This window comes from Epinephelus lanceolatus, chromosome 5 (assembly GCF_041903045.1).
Source record: "Epinephelus lanceolatus isolate andai-2023 chromosome 5, ASM4190304v1, whole genome shotgun sequence".
NCBI lineage: Eukaryota > Metazoa > Chordata > Actinopteri > Perciformes > Serranidae > Epinephelus > Epinephelus lanceolatus.
In genome coordinates, this window is record NC_135738.1 from 14007994 (window position 1) to 14032600 (window position 24607).

The following is a 24607-nucleotide window of genomic DNA, read 5'->3' on the forward strand; positions in this document are numbered from 1 at the left end:
TACCACTGACTTTCTGGCAAGCTGTCACATTATTCACTTTAATAACCACTATCAGTTAATAAAATTAAGTTTATAGATAATTAACTTTAATAAGTAACAAATTATACAATGAGAAATTATAAGGTATGAACCTACATACATGTTAATTATAGAGAATTTGAAATCAAAATTACCCCAATAGTATAACAGCTACAAAAATAGATAACAACACAACTGCAAATATGCTGACCAGAAATGTGGTACTTAAATCCATATACCTCTGTCCTTTATATTCTTGATAGGAAACCATGTTTAAAAATGTACTGATTTAATACACTTTAAACAAAGTAAAAAAAAAACAAAACACAGGGCTGCACAGTGCAAAAATCATATTAAGATTATTTTGACAGATATACCTCACAAGCATGTTCCCTTATGCCTGGAATTTGATTTGTAGGCCGATTTGTGGGTAACACTGTAGCACCACGATGCTTTATTTTTAATAGTATGTTGTAAAACATTGTACCTTTATCAAAAAAAATGCAGCTCCTTCAATTTGGATATTGCATTTGGCCATATTTGATTAACTGTACAACCCTAAAAAAAAGTTAACTTAAATGTGTTCAGTGGGTGTATGTAATGAATAAAGATCATGAGATTGGACAGCTGTAGCATCAACTTGATCATGCTTAAGTGCTTAAATAGCCTTTCGGCATGCTTAACATAGTGAACAATACTTTTATATATAGTTTAGTACCTGCAGCCACATTCCCCACTCAGCTGTTGTTGTTTAAAAGTGTTTAATCTATAGGCTATATAATGTAACCTATAGATTAACTGAGTAAACATGTGTACACTCACAGCTTTGAGGTTTAATATGTGTATTCTTGTGTAAGGTATTTTAATAACTTACAGGTTTTCAGTTCTCACAGTTTGAATGTATCAAAATATTTTGTTACAACTGAACTTATTTGCTGCTACTTTAGGACTCAATCAATCAGTTATTTCTTGCCAGCCTCTCTCTGGTTTTGTTTATGGCAGTTGCATCACCTTTTTTTTTTTTGGTTATAAGATGTTTAAAATCTTGATATATTTCTAAAAGTAACATCGCCGCTCTCTTTACCATGGCTGTTTGCCATGGTGTTATCAATTTGATCCCTGTTCGATCTCGCGGGCTGCTTAAGAATAGCACACACAAGCAATTATCGGAACTACTTGAACCCGTGTCGAACCAGTCTGATTGCGTGAACTTCAAGTGACCTTTATGGAACTGCTTCAGCCCCGACTGATTTCTTGGTTCGTTCCAGTCATGTTTTTTTTTGCATGCTTTATGTAACAGGCCTTAAGAAATGCACACGAGACAGCACAAACACACACGCAAACACACACACATATATATTATGTACACACACACACTGTACTACATAGGAGGCATGGAGCCCAGTCTGCCCACACTACCACATCCTGGGAGGAGCTGAAAAGTCTCCCTTAACAAGTGAAAGAGCAGCACACACATACACACCCCCTTCAGCGACTTCCAAGAAGCAAATAACTGCCTTAATCTGTATGAAAATCTGGGATTTAGAGACCATAACTAGAAAAAGACTCCTTTTCCCTCTCTGTTTCCATCCATCTGCTTCGGCCCAAAGTGAAGTGCACAGCGATTGACATCTCTCTCTGCATCTCCATAGTTGAGCCCCCCCATATGCACACACACCGACACACACGCACTCCTTCTCTGCAACCCATAAAGGCTTTTAGGGCAAATTTGAAAGGACAGTCAGAAATGCTGCAGTCAGACCTGAGTAGTGAGTGTGACATTGTCAGGAGGGCAGACTTAATTCACCGTTCCGCCTCCGCGTTCACTTTTCCGCCCGGCAACAGTAGCAGCGCTGACGTTGCGAGCGCTCAGCGTGGACCGCTACTTTCTGTTGGCTAGACTGGCACGAGGGAAGAACTGTGTGTGTATGTGTATGCTAAACAGCCTGTATATGAGATCATGAGCAGTGTGTGGTTGTTCATGTGGGATGTGCAGGGCGCATGTGATTAATCTTTTTCCAGTAGAGATTTTCTTGCTCCCTTGATCCATTTCTCAGAGGAATTTTAGACCTTTAAGGAGAAATGGATTCAGCAAAGAAACATTTGTTTTGTGTTCTTAACTACTTACCATAACTGGCAGCAGGACTTGACGGAGAGGACGTTGCTATTTTCTTCCTTTATCCTATTTCCAACTAGTCACTCTTCCACTTCTGTACTGTTGTGTTTTTCTATTTATAGTTTTGGAGATGCAGTGGTTTGTGTGAGAACAGATTCTTGTACATCTGACTCCAGTTTTTCAACAATTCCTGATCCAGCTCCGCATTTAACTGTTTTTTACTTACAAAAAAACCCAACAAAACAGTTTATTCTCCAATGACAGGTTCCCATACATCCTCACAGTTGACTAGTGAAAGGATTGTAGTTACATTTCTGAACTTTTTTATCAACTTCTAACCCCAAATGTCTGCCTAACTATGCATTTTCATGTGTGAAGTGAGTGTGAGGATGCTAGTTAAATGTTTAACGACACTACGCCTCCCCGGGTTCACCACAGTCACTGGTTTTCTACAGCTTGTGTCCTTCTCTGTTTCACACAAACCATAGGAGCTGGCTGCTATGAGCCTCATTCCTTGGCCACACATGCACACACACACAAATTAGAGAGCACTTAAACTGTCACAACACAGTCATCAGTAGCTGTGAATGGAGGGGTACCTCCCTGACCCAGCAGTCCTCAGGGGGGGTTCTCATAAAGCAACACGGTCAAATAAATTCCCCTCATCATTATCCTTGAGGCATTATCCAATTAGTGTAAATGCCTGTTCTGCAGAGGGCTCTTACTGTGGCAGCTAAGCTAACAGGGCTTGCCAGAAGACTTGTAAATGTATGGATCTGATGAGCTGTGATTTATGGTTCTCAGGGGTAAAAGAAAACACAAACAGATAACTTGGCTGTAGATTTTAAGTCAAATGACAATGTTAGGCGTGTAAGTATGGGCTAGGGGAATTCTAAATTAAAATAGTTGGTAACTTGGAAACAATTAAACTGGCTAAGAAAGGCATAACTATACTTTCACTAATGAGGCATGAGGGAGTTGAATGACATCTTTTTGTGAGACAGGACGTCTTCCTGTCTGGGTGGGTGAGCTAATAAAAAGGCGGTGTATCTGACATGATCTCACTGCCGGTTCTGCTGCTGGCCTTGACTCATAAACAAAGAGAGATAGTGCTGAACTCAGCGGTTTCTCTGCCTGTGAGTGTGTGTGCATGTGCATGTTGTGTGTGTGCCTCCACATGCAGCCAAGAGAACAGAGAGCACCTGGATCCAAGACGGAAAATAGACCACAGCGCAAAACACACACACATACACACACAGCATTCTTTCCTCAAGTCCCATTTCCACTGTTACCTTTTCTCGAACTTATATCTGCCCCTTGGACACCTAGGATAAAAAGGCATACATGATCAAACAAAAAATGCAATTAAGCTTTTCCTAAAAGTCCCACTTGATTCCTGCTAAATTACTTCTTTGTGCACACTTGGCCACTGTTATTCTGCCGCCTCTCCCGCAAACAGTAGCCATCTGTCTGTGTGTGGAGGGCTGCAGGCAGTTGGAGGAGCGCAGCACATGTTCCCACCGTTGCTTCCCTCTCTTGGGCTGACCCTGATTGAACCAACCTGGTGTGAGTGACGTGTGAATGGAGCTCCCATAAGGACGACAGCTGTCTGTCTGGTGGCCACCATTCACAGCAGCTGTCTCCATGTTAGTGTGTCAGGTTAGACAGATTAACAGGGACCTCATTACAAGTGCCAATTCATTATATAGGAATGTACTATATCTACACTCAGTGAAAGAGAGATACCAGCATATGAGCAGCATTGTGACTTTTAGTTTGGTGTGACGCTGTTTGTGAAAGCAGTGAAGATGTGCTGCAGTGAATGATCAAGATTATAATTATGATTAATAATGGCATAAAACTGATCATTTTCAATAGCTCAAAAACAACCCTAATTACACTTTTAATGGATAATAAATTGGCACCAAAAGATGTTTAGTGGGTATGTGATAGCACCTAAGACATGCCCACTGATCTGGCATGTTGCAATGCTGATAAGAGATTCTTCCAAAACTCATTCATAGTCAGTCTTTCAGTGTATTATTACACTACAGGGGTGCCATATGATCTGGGAAAGGGCCTACAAAAATATTAATTAGCTTAAAACTTTTAATCTGGCCACAACAAAAATGCTAACAAATAAAAATACTGAACAACTTTCCATGAATCATGATATAAATATCCGAATATGACAAAGTGGAACTGATCTTGAATTGTGTCAGAATCAGCCTGTTACCCCTAACCTCACATTTATGACACAACTCTCCAGGAAACACTGATAGCTATTAAACAGCCACTGATATAACCCTAATAAAACTTTTAAGGAGGGAGCACAGACTTACTGTTCTGGCAGTGGACTCCTTCGAAGCCTGGCTGGCACTTGCAGACGTACTCGCTAAAGACGTCACCCCGGCGGGAGTGGCCTGTCACCTCGCAGATGGCATCATTCTTGCATGGGTTGGGGTGGCAGGGCCCTTTTGGACAAGGAGAAATTCACAGAAAAGGAAGGAGAGGAGTTTAACAAGTGTAAAAAAGTTACACAAAATACCAGTACCCATACCAGCATCCTTAAAGTGATAATGTTAGCAATAGAATACTTCATTTCATACTGTTTTTTTTTTTTTACTTCAATCGATACCCATCATGTGAATGGAAGCATTCAGTTGCATTAAATGCCACCAGACACCACAGGCATGTAGTATAGCCATACTTTCAAATGTTTTGGTGGCATCTCGGCATGCTGAACTGCTGAACTCTGTTAAATGCACTTTGTTCGACTTCACCAAACCACAGACTGTATGGCTTATAGCTGCTGCGGTAGTGGGCCAATCACATGTTGCGTTAAATCAAAGAACACTCCTGGGGAGTGGCAAAACTAAACACGGTCATCTCTTTCCCGGATCTGGATACAAAAAGGATCGAATGCAGGAATTGTTTCAATACTACTTGGGAATGGGTTATTTCGGTTGATACCTTAAAAAGGTATAAAGTACCAATATTCAGCCATATTGAGCGGTTCTATGTATGTAGGAATTTGGTTCGGTTGAAGATCAGGCTTAATCTATATACATTTTACACTGGGTTCACACGACACGATATCAGCCCAATTATAGCCCGAGGCAGCAACCTACAGTTTCGGATTGGATCGTGAATGACAATGAATGTCGTATGCAACAATCCATCGTTTTTTCTCATGTAGTGTGTCATAGTAGACGACAACCAACGCCATGTCTGGGAAGCCTCACGAAGTCCCTGACAGAAAGTCTAGCATGTTTTGATTGTTTTTTGGTCATTCATGCCTTCTCCCATCACAGCAGTCACTCTGACCAATAGGAACACAGAACGAGTCACAGCACCAAGTCACGGCACAATTTTATGACCCCACAATTGCCTAAACTGGAATAGTGACTGTGGGAACGGACAAAAATGTGAACCCGGCAGTAGAAAATGCAATTAATCTTTAGGTCAGCATTTGTTAAAGTTTTGCCAAACTGCTCACATGTAGAATTACTGACTGTGTAGCTTTAGAGCTGCAACAAGTCACTAATTTTCTAACCAGATCATTCTAAGCACCAAGAAGTGATTTATTTGTCTTCATCGTCACTGTCTTACCAGCAAAATGGGGAAAAAAAAACACTTCTATCTGAGACTCATTTCTGTCTTGGAAGACTGACTTACCAGTCTCAGTCTCATTGCAGGTTTCTCCAGAGAAGCCGTCAGGGCAGATACAGATGAACGGAGATCCTGCCCCGGTCACACAGGTTCCACCATTAGTGCACACATTCACCTCACAGAAATCACCTGGAGAAGAAGAGACAGTGAGGGGGAGCTCGTCAAGTTAAAAGATAGTGATCAATACATAGAACGTCAGGACCCTCACAAACACAGGAAGCAACTTGTTATAGGAATTATTGTGTCTCCACCCATTTTCATATTGTCCCTGCCGCAATCAAAGACAGATGTTTGGTGTTTGACTTTGGCTTTAAGACTCATGACTGATAAGATGTTTGTTAGGTGAGTAATGATTATTTGTAGTCATAAAACAAAACTTTAAAAAGTTGAGTAAACCCAGGCCCATGTTTCATGACAGGGAGAGAACATTCAGATACCGTAGTAGCTGTGACTTGTGAATACTTTTGGCATTATGCATGTTTATACTGCATGTTTTGTTCCGTGTGTAATTTCTAGCATTAAAACAAGTTAATACGCAGCTGTGTTTCAGTTTTCAATAAGAAAGAGTAAAACGTGCTCTGAGAGAGAATCAGCTAGAGTCATGTTTTCTCCCATTATTAAATTCTCCACTCCACTCTCTTGTTGTGCTGCTGAATAAAGAGTAAACAGCCTGCTGCAGGTTGGATGTGATGGTCTGAACAGCTGAGTAAGCCATCACTACACTGTAAACACAACACAAACACTGGATGCTTCCACCAGCATCACTGCTGCCTGGCCTAAATCAGACGATCTGGCAGCTCTCAGGGCACGAGGGAAATCGTGTCAGTGGGTGGGGGAAAAGAGGAATCAGGAGGCGTGTTGTGGTTTTCAAAAGCCTGAAGACCAAATGAGCTATGATTTACAGTCAGAGAGTTGGAGTCCAAAAGGAGATTTCTGCCCTTTGGAAACTATGACAACATTGCTTACAAAATAATGAAAGGCAAAAACTGGAAATGAGTGAGTTAGCCTTGCTCCTGACAAAATTACAGAATTTTAGTATCCGGTATACAACATAGAGAACAATGAACCAGTAATTACATTTTTCTTAATATAGACACAGCACATAGCATTTTAGAAGTAAAAGTTGCAATTAGACCCTGTTCTGACACTTAGAATATGGAGGAAGTGAATAATTTTATAATTTAACACCCGCAAAAGCAGGGAAGGCTTCTCCAAGTTAACACTTATCATTTGGATAATTGTTAAGGAAATTGAGGTTGGACCCCAAGTGTCAAACTGGTGGTTTACATACCACAGTGTCTGCCATAGAGACTAAAAGGGAGCTCTGACCCTGGTTTTTTTTAGTCCATCAGCAGGGTACCTCTTCCCACCTCAAACTAAGTAGACTCGTGGGAGTAGATAAATATTTTTTTAGACTTATAAGTGGCATTTTTAGTCCTGCTCAGGGTGTAATTCACAGAGGCCACAGGGCCAAAATGGCATTTTGAAGAGCCTGCTAACTTCCTGTGCAACCCCAAACTACACATACTTACACACAGGTTTTCCCATTCTTCAAAACACTCAAGGATGAGAGCACCCTGAGTAGTTTGTTCAGTACAAACTCCAGCCAACAGTAAGGCATTGTGGAAAAACTGACTAGCTGGGATTCAGAGACAAAGAAATCAATCATAAATTATATTCAAAATAAAATATTGCACTTATCAGTTCTATTTTAACCTGATGTACAAAATCTGGATCTATTTTCCATTAGCAACTGTGGAGTTGTAGAGTAGATTAGCGTCATATTCACTGAGAGGAAAGAGAGAAGAGAAATGAAAGCGATCCTCTTTGCCAACATCCTGTTTGGCTGTTTATCCACTGATCTGTACTTCCCATGGATGTCCAGTGTTATCAGTGCTGTATCCAGTGTCATGGCCTTCAAGTGCTTTCACATCTTGTGGGACTGTTAGGCAACAAGCTTGGCTGGCACTGCCAACACATTCTTATCCAAAAGTTGCCGCCTGTTTATCTTTGGGAAGGAACACAGCCTCCCTTCCTACACTGGCAGACAGCTCCCTTCAGGAAACCCTCTTAGCGCTGAGAAATAACAACATTCAATTAAATGACCTTCCAAGAATATTTTAATGGTACCATCCGACTGATGACCTTGAAATAAGCTCACGAAATAGGAAATAAACTGTCTCTTTAATCGATGCTTGTGGTCTTAAGGGTAATTCAGCTGGGAGCCAGCCTGGGTTTATTGAGGGAATAAAATTAGTGATGTATTAGTCAAGGTGGTCAGCCAAGAGACAGTGGTTCAACCACCAGAGCCTCCTTGAAAATCCCCGAAGTGATGCCACTGTCTGTAAAAACCACGTCCATAAAACTACATGGGAGTGAAGAGTGTAGCCCACTTGTTTGTTTTCCCCTAGTCACAGTATATTTGAAATACGCTGGGATTTTAACAAGTTTTGCTTTGCACAAAGGACAGGAGACAGACTCAAAACTAAAAACAACTTTGAATTCAACCAATTAGAGATAATATGCAGTTGTGTGGTTTCCACCCCACATCAACTGTAAACTGCTGCAGTTTCAGAGGAAACCAGAGACTTCTTGTTCCTCATTATCTCCAGCTAATAGAAATAAACAGCCTCAGATAAGCAGGAGTTTATATTACAAGGGAAATATGTGGCTGCAGTTTCAGTTATATTTACTGAGAAATCACTGCAGAAATATGGACTAGGTTTTGATTTCAGCTATTTAAAAATGGGCACACCACAGTTGAAATTCGTCGATTCGCTCATATTGCAAAAATCTAAAACTAACCTCTAGTGTTATCTAGCCTAAGGGCCTGTGTCCACATGTTGTTTTTTTCCCCAAGCATCCTTTATCAATTGTTCCCAATAGGGAGAAACTTTTCAGAAAGGTGCTGGTGTCGTCACTGCCACTCCTTTAGCTACTTTCTACAACAAAGACTGTCACAACAAAAACAGAAAAGCCCATTTGTGGGAGTCGATCGACCGGAAACCTTGGTTTTATGTGATCGTGTTATGAGATGTTCCTCTCTGACATTTCTGCCTCCCTCACTACACAATGCAAGCTAATGAAATTTTGTTTGTTGTGCTCATTGCATTGATAAAATTAACTTTCTTTCTCTTTTACTAAGCTTTTATTGATACTACTTTCTACTCAAGATACTGTCTCCTTGAACACTGCTGTTAATAGAAACAGAAAAGTTGCTGGTGAATTTTTAATGACACTTTTAAATGCTATGAGGACCTCTGTTGTGTTTGAGGGCAACAGAAATCTCAGGGATCTGAAAAATTGGACAAAGAAAACCTAAACTATGGGCATGGCTGGATACCACTAGACCAATGGTTCTCAAATGGTGTGCCGTGATGCCTGTCCATGTGTGCTGTGGGATTTATCGATAACCACACATTATTGTTGCAATATTTAACTGGGCCTATACAAACAGTTATGATTGAATTTTTAATTGACTGTATCAGTATTGCCAAATAAACTCTACTTTAATTTCAAAAAGCTTCAAAGGGAACCTATTTGTCACTGTTCACGCCAGAGAATTATAAGTGTGACACATCACATTATCTTACATTATTTCCCATTCAAATGGATGTGTTATTGGTGCTTTGACTAATTTTAAAACATTTAAAATGAATTCTTGAATCATTTTCTTCATAAATATCTCATGAGTAATGGTTGCTTGTCAATACTTATTTAATATAATCAAATAAAAACAAACATTTATGTCATGATAAGAGTGGCTTTGGCACAAAAAGTTTGAAATCTACTGCACTAGATTTAAGTGTGAAATGCTTTTGTGTTGTTTGGGTAAATCAACCCTTTAAGCTGCTGCAGCTTCCTTTATAAGCACAATTCCCAAACAAATCAGTCATCCCAAAATAAATCAAGTGTGGGCACAAAACTTAAAGTACTTCTTGTCCAGGGGTCTCACTGACCTCTATATTAACCCTTGTTAGGCTGCATGTGCCTGAAGAAGGTTGTTGCGCAAGTAGTGAATCTTTTATTACAGGAACCGCAGCAAAAACAAGCTGAAACATGTTAATGATGTCTTGATATTTTACTAAATGTGGGTGTGGACCTGTAAACACATAGGCTGGATTCCAAAAACAATATACGAGTCATTTTCATGTAAACACACTGATATTTTCACTAAGGAAGTGGGATAGCTATGAGTCATCTGAGGATACAGCCACAAACACATCTATTTTGCAGCATTTAATAACACATTTAATACATCTGTCAGAATTAGAGCAGTGCTAACCCAACATGGTGCCCCACTTTGTCCTCACCACAGTGACAGATTAGAAAGGTATGTGGAGTTATGTTTGGCAGGACAAGCCATTTCCAAAGGGCATTGTGCTTATTCTCACTCCTTATGAGTCACGGTCTGTGCCTTTCCCATGATGCCTCAGCCCAAGAATGAGGTTCAAATACCAGGCGAAAAACACACAGAGCAGTTAGAGCCAGAAACACATAATGATTCAGTGCCCAATGAGACTTGTCAGAGAGAAGTTGTATGTGATTCTGCAAAAGCTTGAGCCTCAGATTAAGGACACAGCTGGTGTTGGACATCATCTCAGTGTATTTGACCATTTTTCTTTTAGTGCAAACATATGATAAAATACCAAATAACCTAAAAGAAAGTCAGTTATCACACTGATTTAGGTATGTTAGTATCTATTATTATGGTTTGATGACAACTTTCTGTGCACACAGCCAATAAAACAAGCTTGTATTGGCTTAACTGTTGAACTATTTTGGCCTCTGTACTTCTGCTTTAACACGTGCAACTTGGCTACAAATACTTTAAGAAAAACAGCATCATATTACAGCAACTGGCATTTCGCTTCAGGAGGCTGAGTCTGGCATGAGTGACCATAGCAAGTCTTGTGTTTACCTCTTGAAAACAAATGAGCGGCACAAAGCATGGTGCACGGAGCTTCCAGGAGGAGTTACTACAGGTTAATCTGATGCTACTGAGAGGATCAACCAGCGGTCTCAGTCAACATGTTTGCCCTCTGACCACATTAGAGCCCAGGTGAATAGACGAAAAGGAAACACAACTCCCAGGGCTACACAGACGTCACAGTAAGAGAGGAAAATACCTCAAGACTGTGTGTTAAAACCGTCTCTAGGAAGTCATCTAAGGACTCTGCGCTATGACTGAGGATAAAAACGAGCGAGCCATTTCAGGACATAAGGGTGGGGGCGGACTCTTTGAGGACAGTTACTGCAGCATATATAAAAGCGAAACAGCAACTGATTACGGATATAAAACAGCACTTTAGATAAAAATCGCCTTGAATTAGTGAGCAGTTGATGCGAAACAAAATCATTTCTGGGGGCTGCAGTGTTTCAGAGAGGGTTCACTGACAAAGCACGCTTCTTGCTGCATTAGGAAAGTACACACAGTGTGCGGCCATGGGCTAAAATCTTTCATCTGAATTAATTTTGAGTTATCAAAGATGACAGGGAATAAATCAGCAGTATACAAAGACAGTTCAAGATGACTTTAAAGGGATTAAAGTCAAAAACAAAATGTCTGCTCCATACCTGGTGGCAGTGCAGGGACTGACAAATGCATACATGTGAATGAACATGTGTATGTGTGTGTGTGTGTGGTTACGTCAGTGCTCATATCTGATGTGTCCTGAGGCTTGAAAACAGTAAACGCTCTGCCCTCTGCTCTGTCACGCACACACTGGCATGCTGGAGCGTATAGGCTGGCAGGCGAGTGTGGGAACTCAGTGTTCTAGAAAGAAAAGGAGAGAGGCCTGCGTCTCACACTCTCACATGCACACGCAGCCCTTGTTAAAACTGTTAAGGATGTGCATAATGAAAAGGCTCGAGACCTGTAGAGTGCTCATCTAGTCTAAAGACCTGCCACTACTGAGTGCTACAGACATTAGGAGAGAGGAACCTGGACATGTGTAACAGGAAGTGGATTCATCAAGGGCAGACATACCCGAGTGAGTCCTTAAATAACCTGAGTCTTTTCAGTGTTAGGATCAGCGGGACTCCAGCTGCAGGTGAGCTTTCTGTAATCTGCAAGCGCTACTCCAGAGCAACACAGCCATCTGCTACTGCTCTAAAAAAAATTAAAAAAACAAGGGCCAGCCACTAAAAATACACACAGGCGTCACGCACCATCAACCAAACAGCACGCTTTTATCTCAAGTACTGTAACTGAAATAGAGCCTGGAATAGTGTCACAACAACTAACTGAATGGAGATGCCCCCACTGTACGTATCAACACTGTCACTTCTCTGATCACACGAACACTTGTAAAGGTTCTGTGTAAACATTTCTTGCTCTTGGATTCAACTACCTCCGCCTTTGTCCTTGGCTCGATATTTAAGCTCACATGACAGCGCGTAAAATATTCAGCATGGCAGATTGGAAAGTGGGGCGACAGACACTAATAAAATGGCCCAAATTAGAAGACGCTCCATATTGCAATGAAACATTGATTAAGGAAGCTATTCAAAATTCAAATGGAAGAGAAAGTCCTGGGGGATTTGGTGGGAAAACTAATGATAAAGTCATCAGATCTGAGGAAGACAGCCGCCCGAGGGGAAGACCAAATACGGGCAGATGGTAAGAGCAACACAAACACTCTTATTTCTCTCACACACATTCACAAACTAACTGACACAGGAACACTGGGCTAGGGCTGTCTCTGACCATTATTTTCATTATCAATTAATCTGCTGACTATTTCCTTGATTTAAAGGGTCAGCATGTAGGTTTGAGGAGGTATACTGGCAGAAATGAGTGAGTAAGTAGGGAGTGGGTTCTAATCAGTGGAGATTGCTATGTTGCATCATCATGTTTCTACAGTAGCCCAGAGCAGACAAACAAAACAATGGCTCTAGAGAGGGCAATTTGTGTTTTTGTATCAACCACCGCAGTTTGCAGCTCCTCCACGACAAGATTATCAGAAAAACAATGATTTTATTTAAAACGTGAAACTGCTTTATTCAGTGTCTCTTTACTGGTTTAAATCACCGGGTCTGTTTGATTTGGAGAGGAAGAGACCTCTGTGGATAATTCAGGTCCCGGTAAAATACTCCTTAACGTCGGGATCTTGAGTTATCAGAGAAAAAAGGTGAGAAACTATTAGCAAATGCTGGGCTCACGTCTTGTCTCCAACATGCCAAAAAGCGCTGGAGAAAAACTAATTTGTAAACACTGCTTTATTCAGTGGTTTTACCGGTTTAAATCATCTGATCCATTTGTTTTGGAGAGGAGGAGACCTGGGAAAAATCCAGGATGTAATCAAAAAGTTGAAGAAGCGTACACTTGCAAGATAAATGTGACACTTTCTAATGTCACAATGGAGGGACAACTACGCAGGTTGATTTTAGCACTGCTCATCGTGGACTATATTGCTGTCATTGTTCATTTTAGTCAAACCATACAGTTTGAAAACGAGGCACGGCTCCAACTAGAAAACAATGTTTTGATGCATTGGATGTGCACCCTGACACACTGTTCCTTTAAGTTATTAATTTATTTGTCCATTAATTGTCAGAAAATAGTTAAAAATGCACATGATAATGTTCCAGAGTGACTTTTTCAAATGCCTTACTGTGGCCGAACAAGAATCCAAACCTCAAATATATTGAAATTATTATTACACATGATAAAAAAAGCATTAAAACATCTCATTTAAGAGCCTGAGATAAGCTTTTCTGCTTGAAAATGACTGAAACAATTAATTGATTCTTTAATTTGAATTGCTGACAATTCTGGCAATTGCTCAATCAACTAATTATTTCAGCTCTCACCCACTCCTCCGTTTAGTTGTTTCCAAGTAGACAGTCTTCCAAAACTATATTTAAATCCAGAATAATGAACTGTGTGAGACAGAGTGAGCCACAGCATGTGTTCAGTAATAAGAGAGACCTTATTAGTTAGAAGAAATGCTGTAAGCAAAAGAAAAGGGCAAGAGAAGTTTATAGAAAGTATAATTTCTCCATCACATCAACCCAAATAGAAGTCACTGTATGATTTGACTGTTGCAGTGAAGCTGTGGAGAAGGTACAGCCACCACATCTGCAGGAAATTTACCTCCTGGTTAAGGAAGTCAGTTTACTGCCTGATATATTGGCAATTAGACCCTATCTTACACCCACAAGTTAATTTGCACCAATTCTAGCTGAAAAGTGTTTATATGCACCTGCCTAGATCCACAAATTACACACATACACACACTAAAGGCACGCCATTGGTCCAGCGCCTGGCTATATTTAGCCCTGGTTCACTCAGTTGCCCTAAGTGGTCTTGTTGTGAGAAAAGTCTGCCTCAGCCCTGACACAGAACACCATTTTCCACTTCTCTCCCCTCAGCAGCGAACAGACAGGACAAGTAAACTACAACCTGCTGAAATGAGCGTAATCAGGTAAAATACAGGGGAGGAAAAACCTTCCCTCAGCTCTTATCCTGCCCTGTAAACATTTTGCATGACACAGCAGCAACAAGTCCCGTCCGTCGCCCCCTTCAGCTCCCTGACAGTGTGGAAAGGTCTCAGCGAGTGCTGTTGTGGGTGGAAGTTCACTGGCATGCCTGTGCTGGCGGCTGCATCCGGAAAAGTGACTCAACGTTGTGGTCAGTGCAACCACACCTATTCTCTACGGCCGTTCCGTCCCTGAGCCTCGGGGAACAAACACTTTGGGGGTGTGTGCTTCTCTTTAGGCAGCATACTATTTCAATTCAATGCAAACAAATAGGTAAGCAAAAAGTGCATTAAACATTTATGTGAGTGATGCACTGGGGAAGATTTTGCAGCCTCTCTGTCACGCAAGTCTATATAAGGACGTTGCAATAAAAAGACATGGAAATTTGTCTAAATCTAAGTTAAGCAGAATAGTTTGGGGTATCTGTAAAAATATATTTGGTTTTGTAACCTGGTTCCAAGTTAAGTAGCTGTGTTAATCCCCAAATTGAACAAATCCTCTACTCATCTTCATCCCATAATGAAGTCACATGCTTGCGTCTGCAGCCTGCAGTGAGTTGTCAACACAGTGGATCAATAGGAGCATTTAAACATGCGCACACTACAGTGAAATGTGATAATTATTGTCCTGTCAACCACAGTGTTTTGTTTCAGCCTCTATTGTCTATATTGTCATATGTGGAGTCAGTTTGCTTATATTCTGATCTTTGTCTTTGCCTTTCTTGTTTAATTGACACTGTGTGTGTTTAGTGTTTTTGTGGGAACCCCTGGAAGACGGCGACGACTTTGTGAAAGCTACAGGGGATCTAAAAAAAGAATACAGAACAAAACTAATCATGTAAAAAGGTTTTATAAGTGGATGTAATGCTGCATTCTGATTCAATAAAATGATTCTGAGCCCAAGTTATGAGCTCCATGTGCTATTGAGATGATCAACCTGGTGCTTCAGTTTACTTAATACACTGTCCTGCATATCTCTAATACAGAAAAAGAAAAATGACTGAAAAGGTGGCTGACCTTTGGATATGAGCATTGCTCCATGAGGCATTCCCTACCATGAGTCCTAAGTCCATCAGACACAAAATACACAATCTGTCTTTCACACAGCACCAAACCCAAGTCATGAATTCTTCCCTTCTCAATGCTAAATGGAAAAAGGAACATTTCTACATTTGGAAAATACATCGTCACACCAAGAAAAACACTTGTGTGTGACATGTGATGCCTTCTCCTTGCCTGGTTTGGAGGCAGAAAGTGAAGGCAGGAGAATCAGGCCATTTTTAGTCTTTGTCCATCGGCCTAAATGTGTTTGATGCATGGAAATGCAAACAAAGCCCACTGCCAATGGCACTGGGTTAACACTGGACAAGTATAATAGCCAGCCTGTGTGGTGTGCTCCTTAAAGGGAGCACTCTGCACAACATTTACCCTGAGGTTTCGTTTCTGTAGTCATGCATTCATACATAACAGGAGCATCTGGCCTACAAAACTCCAGATATTATTACAAATGTTTTTTTTTAATTACACAAGGTGACTGAACATTTAACTGACTAATATTTCAGACTCAGAGCCAAACAATGTCTCACTTCTCACATTCCCACACGTCCTGTCCACTCATTCAAAATGAAGGATCCCTTGACATTGTGCACCTGGCTACAAATGCCCACTGCTCCGTTACTTTGGTGATGAATTGACGGCGCCACTTGTGCCAGGCTGACATTTAAATCACCACATACCAAACACACACTCGACGAATTAAAAAAAACATAACAATATGAAGTACATTTCCACTCAGTAGTTTTGAAAACAGAGGGACAGAGAGTTACTTTAACGAGGAAACTCAACTGAAACGTTGAACGCCTCATTAGTAACGGACGTTAACGGGCGGCGGTTTGAACTGTAAACAAACACAAAAGAGGACACTTACCGTTCACCCCAAACACCAGACACGCTGTGAAAAGTTGCAGCCAAAGGAAAAAACTTCTCTGCTCCTTCATGGCTGCTGTTTGTCGCCAGTCGTTGTTCAGCTGCAGTTAATTAGTGAATTAAAGGGACGACTGCAGGAGGACAGCGGCGCTCCGGACGTTGTTGCTTCTGTGTCTCGAGCTTGTTGTGCGGCTCTAAAACTCCCAGGCAGCAGGCGTAGAGCAGGAGCACGTGCGCCTCAGCTCTCAGCCAATCACAGCCTGGTAGTTTAATTGTAACTCCGCCCCCTCCTTCCCGCTGTCCGTGACCAAAAACAGCACACACACACACACACACACACACTCAGTGAGGGCAGTAATCACCCTGGAAACAAAAGAGGCGTTTATGGCTAATGTGCTGCATTTAATTAAATGGCTTGATTAAGATCTTTGATATAAAACCACTGAGAGGAAAATGATTGGCCCCCTAATTTTGGCACAAAGCTGTGACCTAATTTAGTGTTTCCATGGGGCTACTTGAAGCTTACTTTTCTTTAATAAGATATGGAAGAAGAAACCAGTGGAGAAATTAAACACTCAGTGTACTTAAACAAACTGTAGACCTACTGTACAAATCTGAGGTAGGCCACAATACCTTAGTGTTTCATGCCACTTTATATCTTGTACTTAGGCAGCAATACCAAAGTGTAGAAACAGGCTACTCTGTTACAGTGTAAAAGTGTTGCATTTAAATTTTTACTTGATTAAAAGAAGTACAAAAGCATTGGCATCAAATGATATTTAAAGTGCCAAAAGTACTTACTATCTATTCCTTTATTATTATATATATATATTATTATTACAGAACTGTAACTATATATGTGTATGTGTATAATTAAAATCACTCTGTGATGTTGTCAAATAAATCTAGTGGAGTAGAATGTACAATATTTGCCTCTTAGGTGTAGTGGACTGGAAGCAGGGGCATGAATACACTGCTCAAAAAATTAAGGGAGCACTTGAATCACACATCAGATTTTGATGAACGAATTATTCAAGTAGAAAGTCTTTACTGAACAAAATGATGTAACAACGGTCAGTGGAAACCAAATCATCAACCCACTGAGGCTGGATTCAAAACCACACTGTAAATTAAAATGAAAAATGCAATTCAAAGGCTGATCCAACTTCAATGAATGTTATCATGGCAACTCACATTATGACTCAGTAGTGTGTATGGCCCCTGCCTGCCTGTATACAAGGGGGCCAGTCAATGGCATCAATGCCTTTGTCATCCAGGAACTGCCTACACACTTTGGCCACATGAGGCCGGGGAGTGTCCTGCACCAGGAGGGACCCAGGGCCTGCCGCACCAGAGTAACGTCTGACAGTCACTCTGAGGATTTCATCCCAGTACCTAACAGCAGTCAGGGTACCTTTGGCTATGACATGTAGGTCTGTGTGACCCTCCAAGGACATGCCTCCCCAGACCTCACCAGACCACCCACCGCTATAACCGCTCATGCTAGATGATGTTACAGGCAGCATAACGTTCACCACAGCATCTCCAGGCTCTTTCACGCCTGTCTCATGTGCTCAGTGTGAACCTGCTCTCATTTGTGAAGAGAACAAGGTACCAGTGGTGGACCTGCCAATTCTGGTGTTCTCTGGCAAATGCCAATGGAGCTGCACAGTGCTGGGCTGTGAGCCACGAATGATTCAGACTGCCACCTTGGAACTACACCTGTGTTTTCTAAATTAAAATGGTGCTATTTGCTATAAAATGCACCTCTGTCATAAATTTCATTGCATTTCTTTTCTTTTCTTTTCCTCTGGGCCCATGGTAACTACCTTACGCCACTGACAAGAGGTATCAAGTAGCCTATCATGACATGGAAATACTCAACTAGTATAAAGTGACAAGTACCCTAAACAAGGGTGTAGGTTTCGTTTCAGCGGAGGGCAGGGGACAAGTATGGGGGTTAAGTTTGGGTTTGTCTGCCAGAAACTTTTGAGTGCTGATACGCCAATTTGTGCATTTTCTGCATCAATTTATGCTGCACATGTCTTCTGCTACTTTCCTGTTTTTATTTGTGGGGGGAGGATGGCAAATACATATGTGCTAAATATTAAGGGGGATGTGTCCCCTTGATTTTCCCCTGAGGTCTACTCCCATAACCCCGAAATTGTAAGTTCAAGTTCAGTACCACTGCTGCTTTCCACCACTGCTTTGTGGGCCTACTTCTACTCCACTTCAGTGTAGAAGGAAATATTTATTGTAGTTTTTACTCCCAAAACATCTATTTAATAACTCTAAGTAAGATTTTAAATACCAAACATGTTAGGAGCTCATAGAATATTAATATTTATCTTGTGAAATGTTTTCAATGTAAGACCTTTACTTGTAGTTGGGAATTTTTCCAGTGTAAGGCCACCACTAGAAGAGTGACACGTTTGTATCTGAGGTTCATTCTTTCAGGTTTTCATATGTGAAATATTACATATACACCACATGTGCCATATTTACTACATGTGACATAGTGATCACTTCAAGTATGGTTTTATGTCCCTTACAGAGAACAAAACTGAATCTATAGCTTGAAATGTGATGGCTCACACCTTACATGAACTGTCTGAAAACAACACATTCTCACTCCGATCTTGTCACATATTGACGTTTGGTCATGGCCCTTGCGTCCACATTGACATGAAAGGTACCCTGGGTGTGTTGGTTGTTGATGTTCTGGGACATTGTGTCAAGTTCTGCTCGTTACATGCATTGTCTTATTTCAAAATACACTTCCATTTTCACATGAAATTTACCATTTACATACAGTCTCTTTCAAAATAAATGCACTACGTCAGTACAATAATGCAAAATGACTTTTTTTTTCCTCCAACAACTAACGCATATGGTTGGGTTTAGGAAAAAGAACAGGTTTTTGAATCTGAGGCAAACACCACCCTCCCAGATAAAGGTCAGTGCAGATTGAGACCGGGTTGAGACTGGATCACTAACTTGGAGAGATGGGCGACTGTCCTGGGGCTAAACCCCCCCCCCCCCCCCCCCCCGGTGCTAACAGAATCCCAGTTTCATTGTATTTCAGATGGCTTTGTGTAACTTGAGTAATTACACATTTGTTTAGGAATTTGAAGTACTTGCTATGAATACAATGCCACTTAAATATTCTCCAATTCTGTGGCTCTTTCATTTATATGGTCCTGTGTCAAAATTTTAAGACTTTATCTTAGTGTTGATTGTGCTAATGTGGATCATATTCCCAAATGAAGTTTGGTTAAACCCCCCCCCCCCCAACCTGGCCCTGGTATTATAGTTAAATTACAGCTAATGGTAACATAATGTACAGATTAAGTCTGTCACTATCTATACACTGAAATATGTTCTCAGGGTGTGTGAATTTACAGCAAGCACAACCCTTCAGTTTTTTTTGTTCAGCAGCTGATTACAACTGACTTGTGTTGTTGGCCTGTTCTTATAGTTCTGGGAAAATTCCCATGATGGCGTCATGCATGAAATCCTCCTCTGAAATGAAGATTGAGGCCAGTGTTTTATTGTGGAAGGCCTAAGGTTTCATCTGTGGGCGTTTCTCAAGCCGAGATCCAGCAGTGGGTCAGAGTTGATTTCTGTGCTCTCGGATGGAGTGGGCGTGAGGTGAAAAATTGTTTTTAATGGGCGTGAGTTTGAGAGAGATGTCCAGCAGTGTCAGACCCTTTCTCATTCCTCCTGCATGGATGAATATGATTTAGTTGTAACTTTTCATCCTGCACCAAATTTAGGAGAAGCAGACTAAATATAACAACAGTCACGTGTCAACTTTAGATGACACCTGCTTCTTAATAGCCTTGGAAGTATCTTGCTGCTTCTCATCTTTACAACTCTTCCCCTGTGGTTTAAAATGTGGCATCTACAGTAGCAGAAACAATGTTCCCAGATGAACTCTACACACTTTGATTGGCAGGGTGAGATTTACCCTTCTGTAGCCTAGTAACAAGCCGAAGTGAATTAAATGCAGCTTAAAGTGGTCTTACACTCAGCGACTAGCTCACATACAGAAGAAAAGGGCTTCTGTGTTTCTGTGGTCTGTTTTATCACGTCTCCACGCTTCATTCGTCTCTCGGTTTTCACGCACGTTAAGATCAAATGCAGTTGAAAATGATCATTCAGTCTTGAAGCTACACTGTGTTGAACCTATAGCCTTTCCTCTCACAGTCTGGACCAGGAATAAAAAATAGGAAAAGAAAAGTCATTCCCTCGAATGACCTTTTCCCATCAAAGCTAAATCTTAAGCTGTATGGAGCAACACCAAACTCCTCTTATATTCCCACTCATTAGTTTGATGAGCAATAGTTCAGACAGAGGGTGAACATACTGTATGACGGGAGCTAAAGGACTCTGTGACCTCAACTTCTACTTGATGAAAGTAGTAGTAATAACATTAGAAAGAAAGTGCATACAATAGAAAGTCAAATATTTTGTAAAAGTTTTTCTTTCTTACTGTCCTTAGATTCCTTTCAGATGAACAAATGTGGGAGGTTATTTGAGGTATTTCTTATCAAGGCAAACCAAGGACATGGAAACTTACAGCAGCAGTATCAAAAGCTTCTTCTGTTCATTGGTCGCACATATATGTTATGGAAAACCAGCATTTAAGAGCTGGTTAAAATGAATTAGCTCCCCTTATTGAACTAAAGATTGCTAACATAGATAGAACTGGAATGTCTTCTTTGAGTAGGTTTGAAGTAGTCGGGGTTAGGGTCAGCACCTCCAAATCTGAGGCCATGGTGGACTGCCCCTACGGGTTGGGAGAGAGTTACTGCCTCAAGAGAGGGAGCTCAAGTATATTGGGGTCTTGTTCATGAGTGAGAGTAGAATGGAGCATGGGATGGAATGATTTACTGGTCCATCTACGCCCCAACCCTCACCTGTGGTCATGAGGTCTGGGTAGTGACTGAAAGAATGAGGTTGCAGATACAAGCGGCCGAAATGAGTTTCCTCCGTGGGGTGGCTGGGCTCAGCCTTAGAGATAGGGTGAGGAGCCAGGAAATCCAGAGGGAGCTCGGAGTAGAGCCGCTGCTCCTTCGCATCAAAAGGGGTCATTTGATGTGGTCCGGGCATCTGATCAGGATCCTCTTGGGCACCTCCCGTTAGAGGTGTTCCAGACACATCTAACTGGTAGGAGGTCCCGCGACACACCCAGAAGATTCTGGAGGGATTACATATCTCATCTGGCCTGGGAACGCCCCCAGGAGGAGCTGGAAGGCGTTGCTAGGGAGAAGGACGTCTGGGGTGTTTTGCTTGGCCTGCTGCCCCTGTGACCCGGCCCTGGATAAGCGGGGAAAAATTAATGGATGTTTTCAGTATATCAACTATTTTGGCAGTCCTGCAGTGAGGAATGTGATGTATACACCCTTCACTATATGATGTAACTAAATCATATGCATTGTAAAACATCAAAGACAGTTTTCCCATACTGAACACATTTGTATAAGAAAAACAGAATCGGGCAGGGCACACCCTGGACAGGTCACCAGACTATCACAGGGCTGACACATAGAGACAGACAACCATTCACACTCACATTCACACCTATGGACAATTTAGAGTCACCAATTAACCTGCATGTCTTTGGACTGTGGGAGGAAGCTGGAGCACCTGGAGAAAACCCACACTGACATGGGGAGAACATGCAAACTCCGCACAGAAGGGCTCCCCCAACCCCGGGTTCAAACCAGGAACCCTCTTGCTGTGAAGTGACAATACTATCCACTGCACCAACGTGCCACCTGCTGTCGGGAACTACTGGAATATTAAGAGTGAGAAAGTCCATATAAACAGGTGGGTCCAATGAACTCCGAACTTTCACCCCTGGAGTCCGCTGTTCGGTTCCTGTGTGAATTTTAAGCCAAGCCAGGTTTTTTCTAAACCTAACCTCATGCTTTTGTTGCCTGAACCTCAGGACTCAGCCTCAAAACAAGGTATTTACCGTACGTTGTTAGCTTATTTGACAAAGACTTGAATGTAACAATTGTACCAACTGTAGCTTTAATGAAATTACCAAAGAAAAACACTAATATTAGACCAGTGGTTCCCAAGTGGTGGGTCCCAGTCCAAAAGTGGGTTGCAGGGTCCATTCTGAGTGGACCGCAAGTGACTGGAGAATGTATCATGTTTATATACAACACTTGATTTTGAGGTACAGTGAATTTCTAGTACAGGAGATTTATTTTGAAGTGCGATTTCCTGCTGTAGAGGGACTGACTAACAGACAGCTACTTGACAGCAGCAAACAAGCTTGACAACAATGCCAAACATCATTATGACACTGAATATATTAAACTGTGGACCTTGAACTAATGACTAAGGAGAAATCTGGATCCTGTGGCTGCACCAGTTGGGAACCACTGTACTAGATAATACATTCAAAATGTGTGAGGAGAGTGTGTGGGAAAAACAGGCAGGCCCACAGATAACTTTTATCCCAGGTTGCCAGGGTAGATTATGATGGCCTTGTCTCACTTCCCTCATTATCTGTCATGTTTCTACTAACCAAATGAAAACTAAAATGAATTGAAACTAAATAGAACTACATGAAACATACCATAGTGTTGGGTGCAGCGTGCACTCTTTTAAACCATATGCCTGTATATGTATGTAGGATGTCTTCATACATTTCCAGCATTCAAGACAGACACCCATCCTGCCCCTAAGATATTTAACATGACCACATGACCAAACTCAGGCCTGAGAGCACATGAAAACAGCAGGTAGCTAACAACCACCACAAGCCTCAAAATGTCTGATATAGCTTTATAAAATGTGAAGAGTTGATGTGGACAGCAAACTGCAGGGATAAGAGATATTTTCTTCTCTTTAAGTGTCACTGTTTTCATCCCTGAAATGCAAATGCTTCCATCATGTTGACGTGTGCTTCAACAAAGACATTTAAACCCCTCTTGGATTATTTTTTTTCCTCAGAAAAAGAGTGTCAGCAAAATCCCCTAAACTGTAAAACCCAACAGGCAGAAAACGTCTTTATCCGTACAGTCATGAAACCATAAGAACAGTCATGTGCACTGTGGGCTGGCTGACGAGAAGCAGCCGTCAAATGTGGTGAGACTCCACAACGGCAGCGTCCTCTGATGTTCCCCTTCTATCACACAAAGCTTCTTCTCATGACCGACCCGCTCTAAGTCTGAGCCAGAGGATGAGGTTAATGATGGTTAGATGGAGCTTGAGTGTGACAGAAGCCGGTTTGATGCTAATCCTCCATGTGGAGTGCAGCATAATCCTGTACACTCAAACCCTGAGAAAATGTGGTTTACCTAAAGAAGAGTGCGACATGAGAAACGTGTCATATATTTCATAAATCTATAGCTGGGGTGTCAGTAAATTTTCACTTCTGTCTCCCACACCAAAATGAGATCAAGCACTCTTTCACTTCTGTCTTCCATCTGGAAACACCAGCGAGGATTCACACTTATAATCAACATCATGGATAAAGAAGTGAGAATGATCGAGGAGGGGAGAGTACATTCCTGTGGCATCATTTCTCTGGAAGAAGAATAAAAGCTACAGTTCAACTGAAGCCCCATTTTGACGTTTCATAGTTCATACAGCTCTTTTTGCCCAAATCAGTTCTGTGCCTCTCTAGTTTAGAACTAAACAAACAAAGTGTGTGTTTACACTGGATTGATAAGATGCCAAAAATTATGTAATTAGATATAGAAGTGTGGACTTGTGTCGCATGACTTGACTCGAGTCAGACTCAAGTCACAAATTTGATGACATAGTACTCAACTTGCCAAAATCAAAAAAGATTTGCAACTTGATTCAGACTTTAAAATCTCATAGCTACATTGGATTTTTTTTTGGCCTTTTGACTTGAAAATACTAAATAACTTCCCTCAGGCCCAAAGAGTAAGATATTGTTTAATTTATTTAATCTAATATAATTTAATTGAATGTATTTCCTGGATCAACAAACGTTAATGTTATTAATTCCTAACAAGTTGACACTTAATTCTTCAGATCTACATAGTCAAAACCAACCTGACAGCATCCATCCAAGTTTTAGGAGAGACCATGAAGAACTAACATTATGTTATCTTGCTTTGCGATATGACACAACACGACACGTCACGTCACATCAGTCACGTCACGTCACGTCACGTCACGTTACATACAACTCTCTCTCTCCACTTTCAAATCCCGCCTCAAAGCTCGTCTCTTTCAAAAAGCCCATTCAGTTTGACTCCCGTCCGTCTATCCACACATAGCCACTATTTACACTACATTTTATTCACTGTAAACTTGTTTCTTGATTATATATTTGTTGTTATGTTATTATTTTTTTTTTTATTCATTTTTATGTTACTTGATTCCTTCTCTCATT

The 24607-nt window shown here is 41.2% G+C and overlaps 1 protein-coding gene across 4 annotated transcripts in view; it reads right to left on the reverse strand.

The window, feature by feature from the left end:
* mfge8b (milk fat globule EGF and factor V/VIII domain containing b) overlaps positions 1–16412 on the reverse strand; it is a 33916-nt gene extending 17504 nt beyond the window's left edge. For 2 of the 4 annotated variants that reach the window (XM_033635212.2, XM_033635211.2), the window contains exons 1-4: positions 16217–16412; positions 5813–5935; positions 4477–4608; positions 3427–3459 (exon numbers count right to left, since the gene is read on the reverse strand). In XM_033635212.2, coding sequence (XP_033491103.2) covers positions 3427–3459; positions 4477–4608; positions 5813–5935; positions 16217–16286 — 358 coding nt within the window. In that variant the 5' untranslated portion in view covers positions 16287–16412. The remainder of the gene's footprint in view (positions 1–3426; positions 3460–4476; positions 4609–5812; positions 5936–16216) is intronic. The other 2 variants (XM_033635214.2, XM_033635213.2) reach the window with 1 other exon arrangement.
* Between the last annotated feature and the right edge of the window lie 8195 nt (positions 16413–24607).